The sequence below is a fragment of the Benincasa hispida genome, chromosome 7 (genome assembly GCF_027475165.1).
Source record: "Benincasa hispida cultivar pf3 chromosome 7, pf3_genome.v1.1, whole genome shotgun sequence".
NCBI lineage: Eukaryota > Viridiplantae > Streptophyta > Magnoliopsida > Cucurbitales > Cucurbitaceae > Benincasa > Benincasa hispida.
Genome location: NC_143484.1, coordinates 57,909,786 through 57,922,291, shown reverse-complemented (window position 1 = coordinate 57,922,291; position 12,506 = coordinate 57,909,786). Strand labels below are relative to the sequence as shown.

Here is a 12,506-nt window from a genome sequence, read left to right as displayed (position 1 = left end):
GAATTCTAATAGGTCTCAATTTTTTTTTTATTTTGTATCTGCTAAATCTTTCAAATTTAAAAAATCAATAAGTCCATAAAATTTTGATTAAGTATGTAATAGCTTATCGATTTTATGTTTATTAATTACTACCACATAATTTTATGCAAAAGAGATTTTTAAAGTTCACTAATTATTAGATATCAAATTAAAAGTTGAATGATGTAGATTTCGTTTAGTAACCATTTCATTTTTTGTTTTTAATTTTGAAAATTAAGTCTACTTTCTTACATTTTCTTACCACGATTTGCATATTTCTTTAAGTACAAGAGTAAAATTTCTAGAGATGATAAAGGGGTTTGAAGACTTAGTTTTCAAAAAAATAAAAGATAAAAAAACTAAATTGTTGTAGTAAATATAAATTTATTATTTTTTTAATGTATAATAAACCCAAGTATTTAACATTCCCGAATTTATTAGATACCAAAATTAAAATTCAATTTATTAGATACAAATTTTTAAAACAAAAATTAAAAAGTAAACCAAGTAATTCAATAATAATTTTGAAAGCATTTCACATCCTTACGCTGAATATGAATTTATTTATCAGAAAAGGGAAACGGAAGGGAAAACTAAAATAACTCGACCATTGGAACAGCTTGCCGCAGATCGTCCTCTAGTAATGGTTGAGCGTCGGCATCCGGAGGGCACAAGTTTCTTGTTCGACGATGTGTCGAATTGATTCAACAGATCTACCTTTCTAGCCAGTTGATTCTTCTGCTGAACATCGCGAGATCTCCTTCAATTTCTTATGTTCTCCTTGATTTCGTGAACAACCTAGCTTGCCGGAGGAAGAATTGTTTCTACTAGTGATTTTAGGAACCACTTTCTGATTTGATTCAATGGCGGGGGCGGCCTCCGCGCTGTTCCTATTAGACATCAAAGGGCGTGTTCTCATTTGGCGCGACTATCGTGGCGATGTCTCGGCAGTTCAGGCCGAGCGCTTCTTCACCAAGCTCATCGAGAAGGAGGTTATGGATCTTTGTTTAATCTAATCAGTCTCTGATAGAATCGTACTCTTATTTGCTTTTTAGGTCGAGTGATTTAGTTTTTGTTCACTAGTGAATTGATGATACATGCGACTGAATCAGAGAAATTGGAGGTCCTCGTTTCGGATTGTTTCTTTTATGTCATTAGGAATCAGATTCAAATAAAGAACTGGCTAAATAAAACGATTTGAATCTCTACCTGATAGATTCTACAAAATCTTTTGATGTCAGGGTGATCCGCAATCTCAAGATCCAGTAGTTTACGATAATGGCATAAGCTATATGTTCATTCAGCACAATAATGTGTACCTGATGGTTGCTGCGAGGCAGAATTGCAATGCTGCAAGTCTTCTTTCCTTTTTGCATCGAGTAGTTGATGTAAGTTGTATATATGATCATAGCGTTCTCCAACAAAGCATTTCGGTATTTCAAACATGTTTAATTTGGATATATGATAGTGTACACATTATCTTAGTTCCTGAACTTATATGGTTCAGTAAGATTTTGGATAAGATTTCTTAAAATTTGAGGCTACTTAGCATCTTCTTTTTCAATCACAATAGGAGAATAGTTTTTTCCCCATTAGTTTACTTTTCTGTATTGATTTCGGTGGTAAATGGTAATGAAATTGCTAATTTTGTTTTCCTTATAAAATAGATCGACTTTTAGGTAGATTTTGGGACTTCCAAGCATATATGTTTTGTGATAAGAAAGAAAAGTATTAAATGATTGACGTGAATCATTATGCTACAGGTCTTCAAGCATTATTTTGAAGAGTTGGAAGAAGAATCACTTAGGGATAACTTTGTTGTGGTGGTAAGATATGCCTTTCACAGATCAAATCCTTATAAATTTCTTAAATTGTTCACCATATCATGTATTGTGATTTATGTCAGGTGGTGAATGATAATATTATTACTTATATTCTTTGTAGTACGAGTTGCTTGATGAAATAATGGACTTTGGTTATCCTCAATACACCGAGGCCAAAATTCTTAGTGAGTTTATAAAGACTGATGCCTATAGAATGGAGGTTGCTCAGAGGCCACCCATGGCAGTAACAAATGCAGTTTCTTGGCGGAGTGAAGGGATAAATTACAAGAAGAATGAGGTATGCGCTCTTTAAAAGAATAAGCTGCATTTGTTCATTTGTGATTTTTAAAACTTAGTAGTTAATGTCCTCTTCTTATTTCTCCAGGTCTTTTTGGATGTGGTGGAGAGTGTTAATATACTTGTCAACAGTAACGGGCAAATAATTAGGTCAGATGTTGTGGGCGCATTGAAGATGAGAACTTACTTAAGGTTTGCTCACAATGCTTTTAGAAATTTACATCTCGACACAGAAAAAGCTTGTACTTTCTTCACTTGCATATTGCACAATAATATCCTCAAAAGTACTTTTCCTGGTAATCAAGCAAAATTTTCTAGTCATGCATGCATTCTGTTATTGGTTTGCTCTCTCTTTTACTCTCACATAAGAAAAGATTTTAAATTGTTTTAGCGAACTCTGAACAGGGAAACTAAACCATTAAAAAAGAATGATCTATCTAATGATTGTGGCAAACTTAGAAGAAGTGTTAACTCTTGAAACATGTGAATATTGTCTTAGTGGTATTGTTGAAATCTCCATTTCTTTGCCTTTTGTTTTCGTATTTCAGTGCTTTATTATTATATGAATATGTACTTATTCATAACTTGGCAATGTGGTATTGTTAAAACCTTCATTTCTTTGCTTTCCAGTCTCTTCTTTCAGTGATTTGTAATATCCTTCTCATTCCGTTTTGTATCTTTGCTAGTTGATAAGACAAATTAAGGTTTGGTTTTGTCTTTTGTTGTAGTGGTATGCCCGAGTGTAAGCTTGGGCTCAACGACAGGGTATTATTGGAAGCACAAGGCCGAACCACAAAAGGAAAAGCTATTGATTTGGAAGATATCAAATTTCACCAGTATGTATCAGACCATATGGTGCATTTATTTTTCTGTACTATTAATATCTGTGTTTTGTGTTGGGGCACATAAGCTAATATAATGATGTGTACTTCATAAGCGTTATGACAGTTTTTATATTATCTAATTATACAAATGCATTTTTTGGGGGGGGGGGGCTTTAGGTGCGTACGCTTGGCCCGCTTTGAAAATGATCGGACCATATCCTTCATACCTCCAGATGGATCTTTTGATCTCATGACTTATAGACTGAGCACTCAGGTTGGATATATCAACGTAGATGCTATTTTCTAAGTCACCGTTGGTTTATTCATTACTTTCTTCTATCTCGTCATTTGATGTGCTTCATCTTTTTTGTTGACAGGTAAAGCCTCTTATTTGGGTAGAAGCTCAAGTTGAAAGACATTCAAAAAGTCGTATTGAGATTATGGTGAAAGCAAGGAGCCAGTTTAAGGAGCGAAGGTATTATAAAATGTCTTTCTACTTTTTTGTTTTTTTTTTGGAGGGGGTCAGTAAAAATCTTCTCTTCCTAGTTTCTTTTTACTAATAAAAAGTTCATCATACAGCACCGCAACAAATGTTGAGATTGAGTTGCCTGTCCCAGCAGATGCTACCAACCCAAATGTTCGGACCTCAATGGGGTCTGCTTCTTATGCACCAGAAAATGATGCATTATGCTGGAAAATAAGATCTTTTCCAGGTGGCAAGGTATTTAAAATATTATTTGCTTCTCTGTCAATGATACCGTACCTTATACATGAATAGCGAATAATTCAGACAGCTAATTTTCTTGATCTTAATCTGGAAAATTCAGGAGTATATGTTAAGGGCAGAGTTTCGCCTTCCTTCAATTACATCCGAAGAAGCAACACCAGAGAGAAAAGCGCCAATTCGTGTAAAGTTCGAGATACCATACTTCACCGTTTCTGGAATCCAGGTACACTTCCATATACTTTCTCTGGTTATTCCTGTTTACCATTAAGTGACATGATAACTCCTCTTTACCATTCAGTGGCATGATAACTGCTGTTTACCATTCAAGGGGTGTTTAGCCCACCGACTTCATAAGTTTGTGTTAAATAACGTAACTCCACCAATTTCAATAATGTTCACTATTGAAATTTGCACATTTATCAAGCAATTCCATCTTTCTTTCTTTCTTTCTCTCTTTTACACATTTATCGATCTACACTCCAAACACAATTTTCCCAACTCCAGACTTTAAAACTCAACTTAGCGTCCTAAACACCCTTTCAGTGACATGATAAACCGTGCAAGAAAATTTGCTAAGCACATACAACAAATAATACCCTGTCCAAACTTTGTCTTATGAAGAGTTGGCATATTTTTCTTTTAGGAAACCAACCTCATCTTTGATTTATTCTGTTATTTGTGATATCAAATATGTGAACACAGTTAGATCTGGTAGACTTACATTAGTTTCAGACTCAAATATGTGAGCAAAAATCTGTTCTTTTTGTTTGTTACATTGTATTGGTGGAGAATAAGGATAACAGTGTGAATTATATTAACCATTTTGGAGTTTCCTAAGTATAAACTTCGTAAGATATGATGTTCCTCTTTATTAGTATGGAACTAGGAGGATATTTTAGATGTTAATGTGCAGTACTATGATTTCGTAGGTTCGATACCTGAAGATTATTGAGAAAAGTGGGTACCAGGCTCTTCCATGGGTGAGATACATCACAATGGCTGGAGAGTATGAACTAAGGCTCATATAAAAGTTACTTTGATTTATAGACATTTCATTTCGCAGAGTTCATATGTCGTGAATTATTCAGTTAATAATCACAGGATGAGTTAAAGATTTGTTGTTGTAGAGGATTTGGAGGGGGAAAAAAAAAAAAAAAAAAAAAAAAAAAAAAAAAAACTGTTTTCTACTCCTCTTTTGTTTGTGAAGCATATTGCAGCTTTTGTAAGTCCATAGTAACTGAGAAGGGTGTCTTTTCTTTTTTTCTCTCTCCTTTATTTTTCTTTCTAACTACACTAGGTGGTCTGGTTGAATTCTGTTTTGCTTATATTGCTTTCAACTAGCTCCATTTCTATCTGTTTAATTTGTTATATCCAGTGCCATTTTCCAAATGCTCACCGTTGAATTCCCCCCTTATGGGCTTTCATTACAGATGTTATTAACTCAAGCAAACCAAAGAAAGAATATCATTGATAAAATAGGAGGCTTAAAATGAACATGAATGTGAGGAAGTAAATTTTTTTTTCTTGATTTTCTTTCATGGTTGCATTTCAGTGTTTTGGTTTGGCAGGATCAGTTGTTTCCTTCTAAATACATGTTTTCTACAACGCTCAAAAATCCCGTCGTATATCAGATCGAATTGAACTCCTGCTCGATCCCGATTAATAATGAATGATATGTGATCTGCCTCCACAATCTTGTAGTACCTAAATCCAAAATTTCACAAGATTGAAAAACATAATCAAGGGTTCTATATATAGAATTAATATGCAATTCCAAAATCAGCATAAGTTAGATTAGATGTTTTTCTCATTAAGCCTACATACTAACCTATGCTTGAAAAAATAAAACATTTTGAACACATCAGTTTTCAGAATCCATGACCTAACGCCCTTGGAAAGCAAATCCCCAATTTATTTCCTGCACCATTTCCAGAAGTTCCGATCTCCATAGAAAAATCATGATTAAATTATTAAAAGAAATGCATTTGAATTTTACTATTTGCTTTAAAAAAATATCCTTATTCTTTTAAAAGTGACAAAAATCTTTTAAAACTACTATTGGAGTAGAAATTCTTTCAAAATTTGAACATAGCATGTGATTGAAACGAGGGATTAGTGACCTAAAATGAAAATTTGCATGTCATATCAATTTATGCCACCATTACACCATTTTAAAGTCTCAACTTTTATCCATAAGGTCAAAATATTTCTATTCTGAAATGTTTAGGAGAGTTTAGAAATATATATATATATATATATATATCTAACAAAAAATTATTAGAGTATTAGACTAACCAGATGCCAGGTTCCCAAGACTGGGACTCAGATTCATTATGAACAAAATGGCTTGGATGTTCAATTGGGAAACGTGGGTGAGTCATAGAGATTGTGTTTAATGCCCCATCATTCTCTTGCCAATCTTCATCCCTGCACACCCACGAACACGAACATGTATCATTCACTGTTAAATCATCGATTGACTCAAAAGTTACAAGTGGAAATCAATATTAATTGGAGATAAAATAACAAGAGATGGTTTCTTCTCACTTAAAAGCACTTAAAAAAACTCAGATTGAACAACACTTACCGGTAGCCTTTATACGGCGGCGAGAGGTCCAAAGGAAATCGCCACCGGCTCATTTGCAATGCTCTGATAGAAAGCAGAGGGTGGATTCCAATGATGCTGTAAGGAACAGTGAGACCAAAGATCTTTCTTGGAGGCTTTGTAACATAGCTGAAATAATAAGTGCTTTTAAAGGTTTGTAAACGGCTGTTCAATCGAATTGATCCTTGAATTGTAAGATCAGGAAGAATCCAATCTCCAGAAGCAAAAGGACCTGTATTTCCCAATAGACATTTTAAAAGACCCAAAACACCTATTTTCTTCCATGACATGTTGAAGTGATCAAATCCAAAGTTGTAATACTTTTTCAACCAGCCAATGTCCAACCAGTCATAAGCTATAACACCAACTCGACAAAGCTGTAGCAGACTTATAGGTTTCATTGTTTCTCCGTCTTCTGGTCTGAAAACATAAAAGGAAGTTTATACCAAAAGCATGAGATGACAATTTGTTTTGTCACAGTTCTTACTCTTGGTTGTCATATTTATTAAGAAAACTTTTGAATTCATACTCAATTTCCATGAACGAAAACAAGTTTTTCAATATTTCTTTCGGTTTTCAAAATATGGCTTTGATTTTAAAAACACTCCTAAGATTTAGAGAATAAAATGTAGAAATTAATAGATAGAAGTGGTGTTTGTAGGCTTAATTTTTAAAAATAAAAAACTAATAACCAAATTGTTATCAAATGGGAAGCTTAATATTTGTTTGTAATAGTTTACAAGGGTTTAAAAATACTTCAAAGTGGCCTAAACAAAGTTTTTAAGTAGCTTAACACATGAACTAATCAACTGAAAAAGATAACTAATTGAATTCAAGACCTCATGCGATCTCATTAATCCATATAGTTAACAAAAGGATAAATTATAAAAGAAAAAACTTAGGTACAATCGGGTAGTATCCATCTTTTGTGTAGTCCAATTAGCACTCAATAAAAATGTGCCACGTGGCACTTATATATATTTTTAAATGATTTTTTATAATTTTTTTGTGGGTAAAGGGAGTGGTGTATGAGACTAGGTGCATCCTCATTGCTCAATTATTAAAAAAAAAAAAAAAAAAAAACTACCCTTTTGCAAAAATACTTTTATTCTTTCAAAAATTCTTAAACTACTCTTGAAATGGAATTCCTTTCAAATTTCAAACGAAGGTTGGGACTTAACACAGTGGGGTGGTGATCTAAACTGGGTGACAATCTAAATTTCCATTCTAGGTCATCGTCACACACTCACTCTCTTAATTTCATTTCGACACTTGAACGAAAATAGGTCAATGATAATAGTGTAGCTTTTGAGAAAATATTTTCTTATATGAGTTGTCAAGTTCAACCGTATTTTTTTAGGATAAATTGCAAAAATACTCCTAAAGTATGGTTGTAGTTCCAATTATATCTTTAAACTTTCAATAGTAAAAATTGAACCCTCAAACTAATACGGATATTAAAATTGAACCTTCAAACTTACATAATTGTAGAAATTATAATAATTGTATAAGTTTGAGGGTTCAATTTTCATTTGAGATCCAATTTATATAATTATGGTAAGTTTGAGTGTCCAATATTAAGAGTTGTATAAGTTGAAGGTTCAATCTATTGTCCAATTTTTTTATAAGAAAGTGTAAAATTTTAGAGAGAAACTGAGACTCACTGCATTCCATCCAAATAAGTTCTTGTGGTTCCATTGAAGGCTCCTGATATGGCCGATATGCTTAAAACCCAATTCTCCGAAGTATTGTCGTGGCCCTTGAATGCCTGCAGCCAAATTGAAAAGACAGAACCAACCAAAAAAAAAAAACATAAACAATATAAGTAAATGTGTTGGAAGTTTAATGAAACACATAAAATATCAACATGGACAGGACAATTTGAAATGTGGTGTTTTAGAGTTGACCTTGTCGGCGAGCATTTGTTGGAGTAGACGAGCAACCTGAGCTCCGGCTGAATGCCCCACGATGTGAATAGGATGATCCTCGTCCCATTCAGGGTACTCCCCTGCATTTCTCAATCAAACACAACTTTTTGTTTTTTTTTTTTTTTTTTTTAAATTTTTGGATAATCTTATAAAAAGAAAAACAGGGGAAATTAAGCTACATTTTGCTAGTGCCAATCTATTATTAGCCTAAATTTTTAATTTTGGTTGTATTTGAAATACATTTTTACATGTTTAATTTTAAAAAGTAAGTTTTTTTTTTTAATTTTTAAAATAGAGTGTTTGACAACCACTCAAAATAGCTTTTGAAGAGTATTTTCAACCATTTTTGTCAATAATATATAAATAAATGGGCTCTTCATCTGATTACGACTTTTAACTTTGAATATCCATTTTTTTTAATTTAAATGTTGCTCTTATAAATTCTATATATACACTTCATCACTATATTTTTTTAAAAAAATGTAGTTATAAATTTCTATTAGATTTTGGGTATAAAATTTAAATTTGGTAAATATGGATCAAAATAATCCTTTGTAATTTTTTTTTAAAAATTAAAATGCACAGAAATGAAGGTGAAACAAAATAGTATTTGAGAGAGTTATTCAACAATACTTTTGTGCATTCCTATCCATTAAAATTTAAATTGACCCAACAATAAAGCTAGTGATTTTTCTACATTCTTACAATTACAAATCCCTTTTTCCAAAAATTATATATGCTTTTATTTTTCTGAGAAAAAAAAAGTAAACTACGAAAATTAGCCTAAATCATGGTGGTAATTGTATTTATATCCCGATATTTAGATTGAAAATCATACTTCAGTACAGTTTTTGAAATTTGGAAAAAAAAAAGAAAAAAACACGAAGTGGAGTTGACCTTGTTCATACAGGCGGCCGAACTGCGAGTGACCAAAAATTCTGCTGTGCTCTTCACCGTAATCGACTTTCCCACCTTTCAAATAATAGAACAATTCACGAGCCCTGCAACCCAATTTCAATTCAATTTCCATTGATTAAATTATAAAAACACCACAAAAAACATCAAAATTGTTTTCCTTTTTCTTTTTAACCTGTCGTAAATGCTGGTTAAGGAACCCAAATCAGGCACAAGAACTCTTTCGTCTTTGTTCTCAGCCCCAGCAAAATACGATATATTTCCCAATCTCTGAAATCAAATTAAATTAGAAAAAAATAAAAAACAAAAAAACAAAAAACAGAACAGAAACTAAAAGATCAGGCCATAAATTACAGACCCCTTTTCCAAAACCAAAAATTCCATGGACCAAAACAATTGGAGGAAGATGCTGGTCGGAATCCGCCGTTTTTGGTTCTAAATTGACCGATTTAAACTTTCGAAAGGTTAAACTGAGAGACTCTGAAACATCACCAGCTACGGCGGAGGTAAAAATATACAAACCATAAACCGAATGAACCAAAGAACTCAAAAACAGTTCCCAAAAGAAGAAAATTACAGCAATCCATGAACGGATCATTTTATTAGTTGATTTTCTTCGCCGCAGACGGTGGTTGTTAAAAATTAGGCGAAGTTGTAACTTGTAAGTAATATAAAGGAAGAGACGGAAGTCGGGCGTTTTGATGGGCCGGAACACGTGCTGCCGGCACGTGTGTTGTGTGTTGCATTGCATGAGTTGCATGATGGATCAAGCTTTTTTCATTTATATATATATATATATTTTTAATTGGTGGGATTTTTGTGTATTTATTCAAAATGGGGAAATTAAATAAAAAAGGGTATTCGGGGTTGTGGAAGTTAGCTAAACTAAAATAAACGCATTAGCCATTAGACAAAGCCAAAAATAAATGTGTGGGGCTAAAAGGCCAAAAAGCTATAGGATATGATTCAATGGGATTACCGCCACGTTTCTTTAGTCTTTGATTTCTACTCCCACAAGTTTGGTTTAGGGACCCACTGGCCACTCCAATAGTGGGAGAAACCCCTAGAAAATTCCCAATTGCAATTTTTCTATATACCAGTTTTCAACCACGTGCATCCTACGTGTTTTTTCAATTTTTTTTCTAATCACATAATTTAGTTTTTATTTATTTATTTTTTTTTATATAAAAAAAGTAAGGATGTTGAATACGAATTCAATTATGATCTAAAGAAATAACTCTCAGTATTTTTTTATTAATTTCAATATAACGACTACAATTTCTAATATATAATCCTTTTATGTTTTTAAAATAAACTATAATCTTTTTGGATTTTTTTGGATGATCGACTCTTGGATTTGTTGATATTCTTAGATGATCGATCTTTGAACTTGATGATCTTAGATTTGGTAAAGTTTAACTTATGTTGATGTAGATTTGATGTGGATGTGGTTTGATCTCCCATACTTGTTCCCCTGAATATTCTCTTTCAATTGAATGCGTACGCTTGATGTATGAAAGCGAGCATGCTTCGGGAGTTAATGAGTCTTCTAATTGTAGAGAATTTTCTTTTAAACTTTATGGGTTGGTCCATGGACCTAACCCATGGTTCCATTTAATTGGATTTGGGTTTAATTTGGTATTTGGGCTAAATTAAGCATTTGGGTTTAGTTGAATCTTACCCAAATTATAATGTCAAATTGGACCAAATTAATTTTATCCAATCCAATGGTCAGGATGAAAACGAGTGGCATCATCGTAATGTACCAATTTATGTCTTTAATTTCAATTTGGGACACATGTCAATTTTTAATTGGTTCCAAATTTGATGATTGGTAATTTTGTATTAATTTAGAAAATGATGTGGCAATTTGTGATTGATCCGAAATTTCTCCTTTTCGAGATTTATGCACATTTATGGGTAAATGAATCTCGAAAAAATAAAGTTGGAATCGAAATATAAGTAATTTATTCACATTTATGGGTGGATGAATCTTGAAAAAGATAAAGTTGGAATTAAAATATAAGTAATTTATTCTTGATTTCAATATGTTAAATTAATCAAACCATGAATTAAGTACATAAGTTTGATTAAAATTTGGGATAAAAATTGAAATATGACCAAATTTTAATTTGAGATGAATTTGAGGTTTTATCCAATTTAACTTGAGGATAAAGCCTAAACTTTTACTTCATATTTGGGATAAAATCTGAATTATGTCCAAATTTTAATTTGAAATTTGTATCAACAATATATTTTTACTTGAAGACAAAAGCTCAAAGTTGAATAATTTAGGATAAAATTTGGAATATGGCCAAATTTGTATCCACAATATAATTTGCTCTAATTTGAGGTCTAACCCATCATTTGATTTGGTTAGAGAATAAGAGCCTAAATTTTGAAGACATGAATTTGGGAAAAATTTTGAGATATTGCCAAATTTTAATTTGAGATAAACTCGAGGCATTATCCACAATTTAATTTGACATGAGGATAAAAATCAAACTTGAATAATTTGAATTTGAGATAAATTCTGGTATATGATCGGATTTTGTATTCTAAATTTTAATTTGAGATAAACCTAGAGATTTTACCCTCAATTTTGTAGATAAAAATTTATTGAATTTGGACCTAAAAAAAAAAAAATAGAATATGGCCAAATTTTGGTTGGAGATAAATTTGAGATTTGATCCTCAATTTTATTTGCTTGATTTAAATTGAGAACAAATTGTGATGACTTGAATTTGGGATAAAATTTGAAATATGCCCAAATTTGAATTGTTACATAAATTTGAGATTTTATTCTTAATTTAATTTGACTTGAGGATAAAAGCTTGTGTGATTTGAATTTTGGATAAAATTTGGAATATGGTCAAATTTTAATTCGAGATAAAATTTGGAATATGCGCAAATTAAAATTGATGTAAATGGATTTTGATATCATTTGATTTAAAGGTAATCTGTTCCAACCCATCAAGAATCTTAAACTCAAATTTAAAAGATAAGACATTTCGATTCAAATGTCAAAATCTTTTAAACAAAGAAGATTTTAGTACTAAATCCAAATTAAATTAGGAATTTGAATACCTCTATAAATAGGGTTCACCACATACATCTTTCTCATTCTCATCTTCTACTCCTTTATCTCCTATTTCTTTTCTTCCTTCTCCTTTTTTTCCCTTTTTTTTCTTCTTATTTTTTTTCTTCTTCTTCTTTTATTTTATTTTATTTTATTTTTGGCAGCTATGAATAGAATGGGAGGTAGTTCAGGGTTCCAATTTTAGAATTCCTCCTGCAAGCATGATCTCAATCTGCGACCTGAGGATTTGTCAGTTTTGGCTTTGATTTAAGCATTCCACGGCTTCAAGC

At 32.0% G+C, this 12,506-nt stretch overlaps 2 protein-coding genes across 2 annotated transcripts; one reads left to right on the top strand and one right to left on the bottom strand.

Annotated features, from left to right (window-relative positions):
* Nucleotides 1-527: 527 nt before the first annotated feature.
* HAP13 (Clathrin adaptor complexes medium subunit family protein) lies at nucleotides 528-5,078 on the top strand. Its single transcript, XM_039036596.2, has 11 exons — nucleotides 528-1,010; nucleotides 1,260-1,406; nucleotides 1,782-1,844; nucleotides 1,963-2,139; nucleotides 2,227-2,330; nucleotides 2,867-2,974; nucleotides 3,140-3,236; nucleotides 3,340-3,437; nucleotides 3,542-3,683; nucleotides 3,790-3,912; nucleotides 4,619-5,078. The coding sequence occupies exons 1-11, from the start codon at nucleotides 882-884 to the stop codon at nucleotides 4,715-4,717; spliced, it is 1,287 nt and encodes a 428-aa protein (XP_038892524.1). The 5' UTR covers nucleotides 528-881; the 3' UTR covers nucleotides 4,718-5,078.
* Nucleotides 5,079-5,191: 113 nt separating this feature from the next.
* Nucleotides 5,192-9,899, bottom strand: LOC120081577 (uncharacterized). Its single transcript, XM_039036595.2, has 8 exons — nucleotides 9,496-9,899; nucleotides 9,313-9,407; nucleotides 9,120-9,223; nucleotides 8,202-8,302; nucleotides 7,959-8,062; nucleotides 6,277-6,714; nucleotides 5,985-6,116; nucleotides 5,192-5,393 (listed from the first exon to the last, which is right to left on the bottom strand). The coding sequence occupies exons 1-8, from the start codon at nucleotides 9,895-9,897 to the stop codon at nucleotides 5,225-5,227; spliced, it is 1,545 nt and encodes a 514-aa protein (XP_038892523.2). The 5' UTR covers nucleotides 9,898-9,899; the 3' UTR covers nucleotides 5,192-5,224.
* Nucleotides 9,900-12,506: the final 2,607 nt, after the last annotated feature.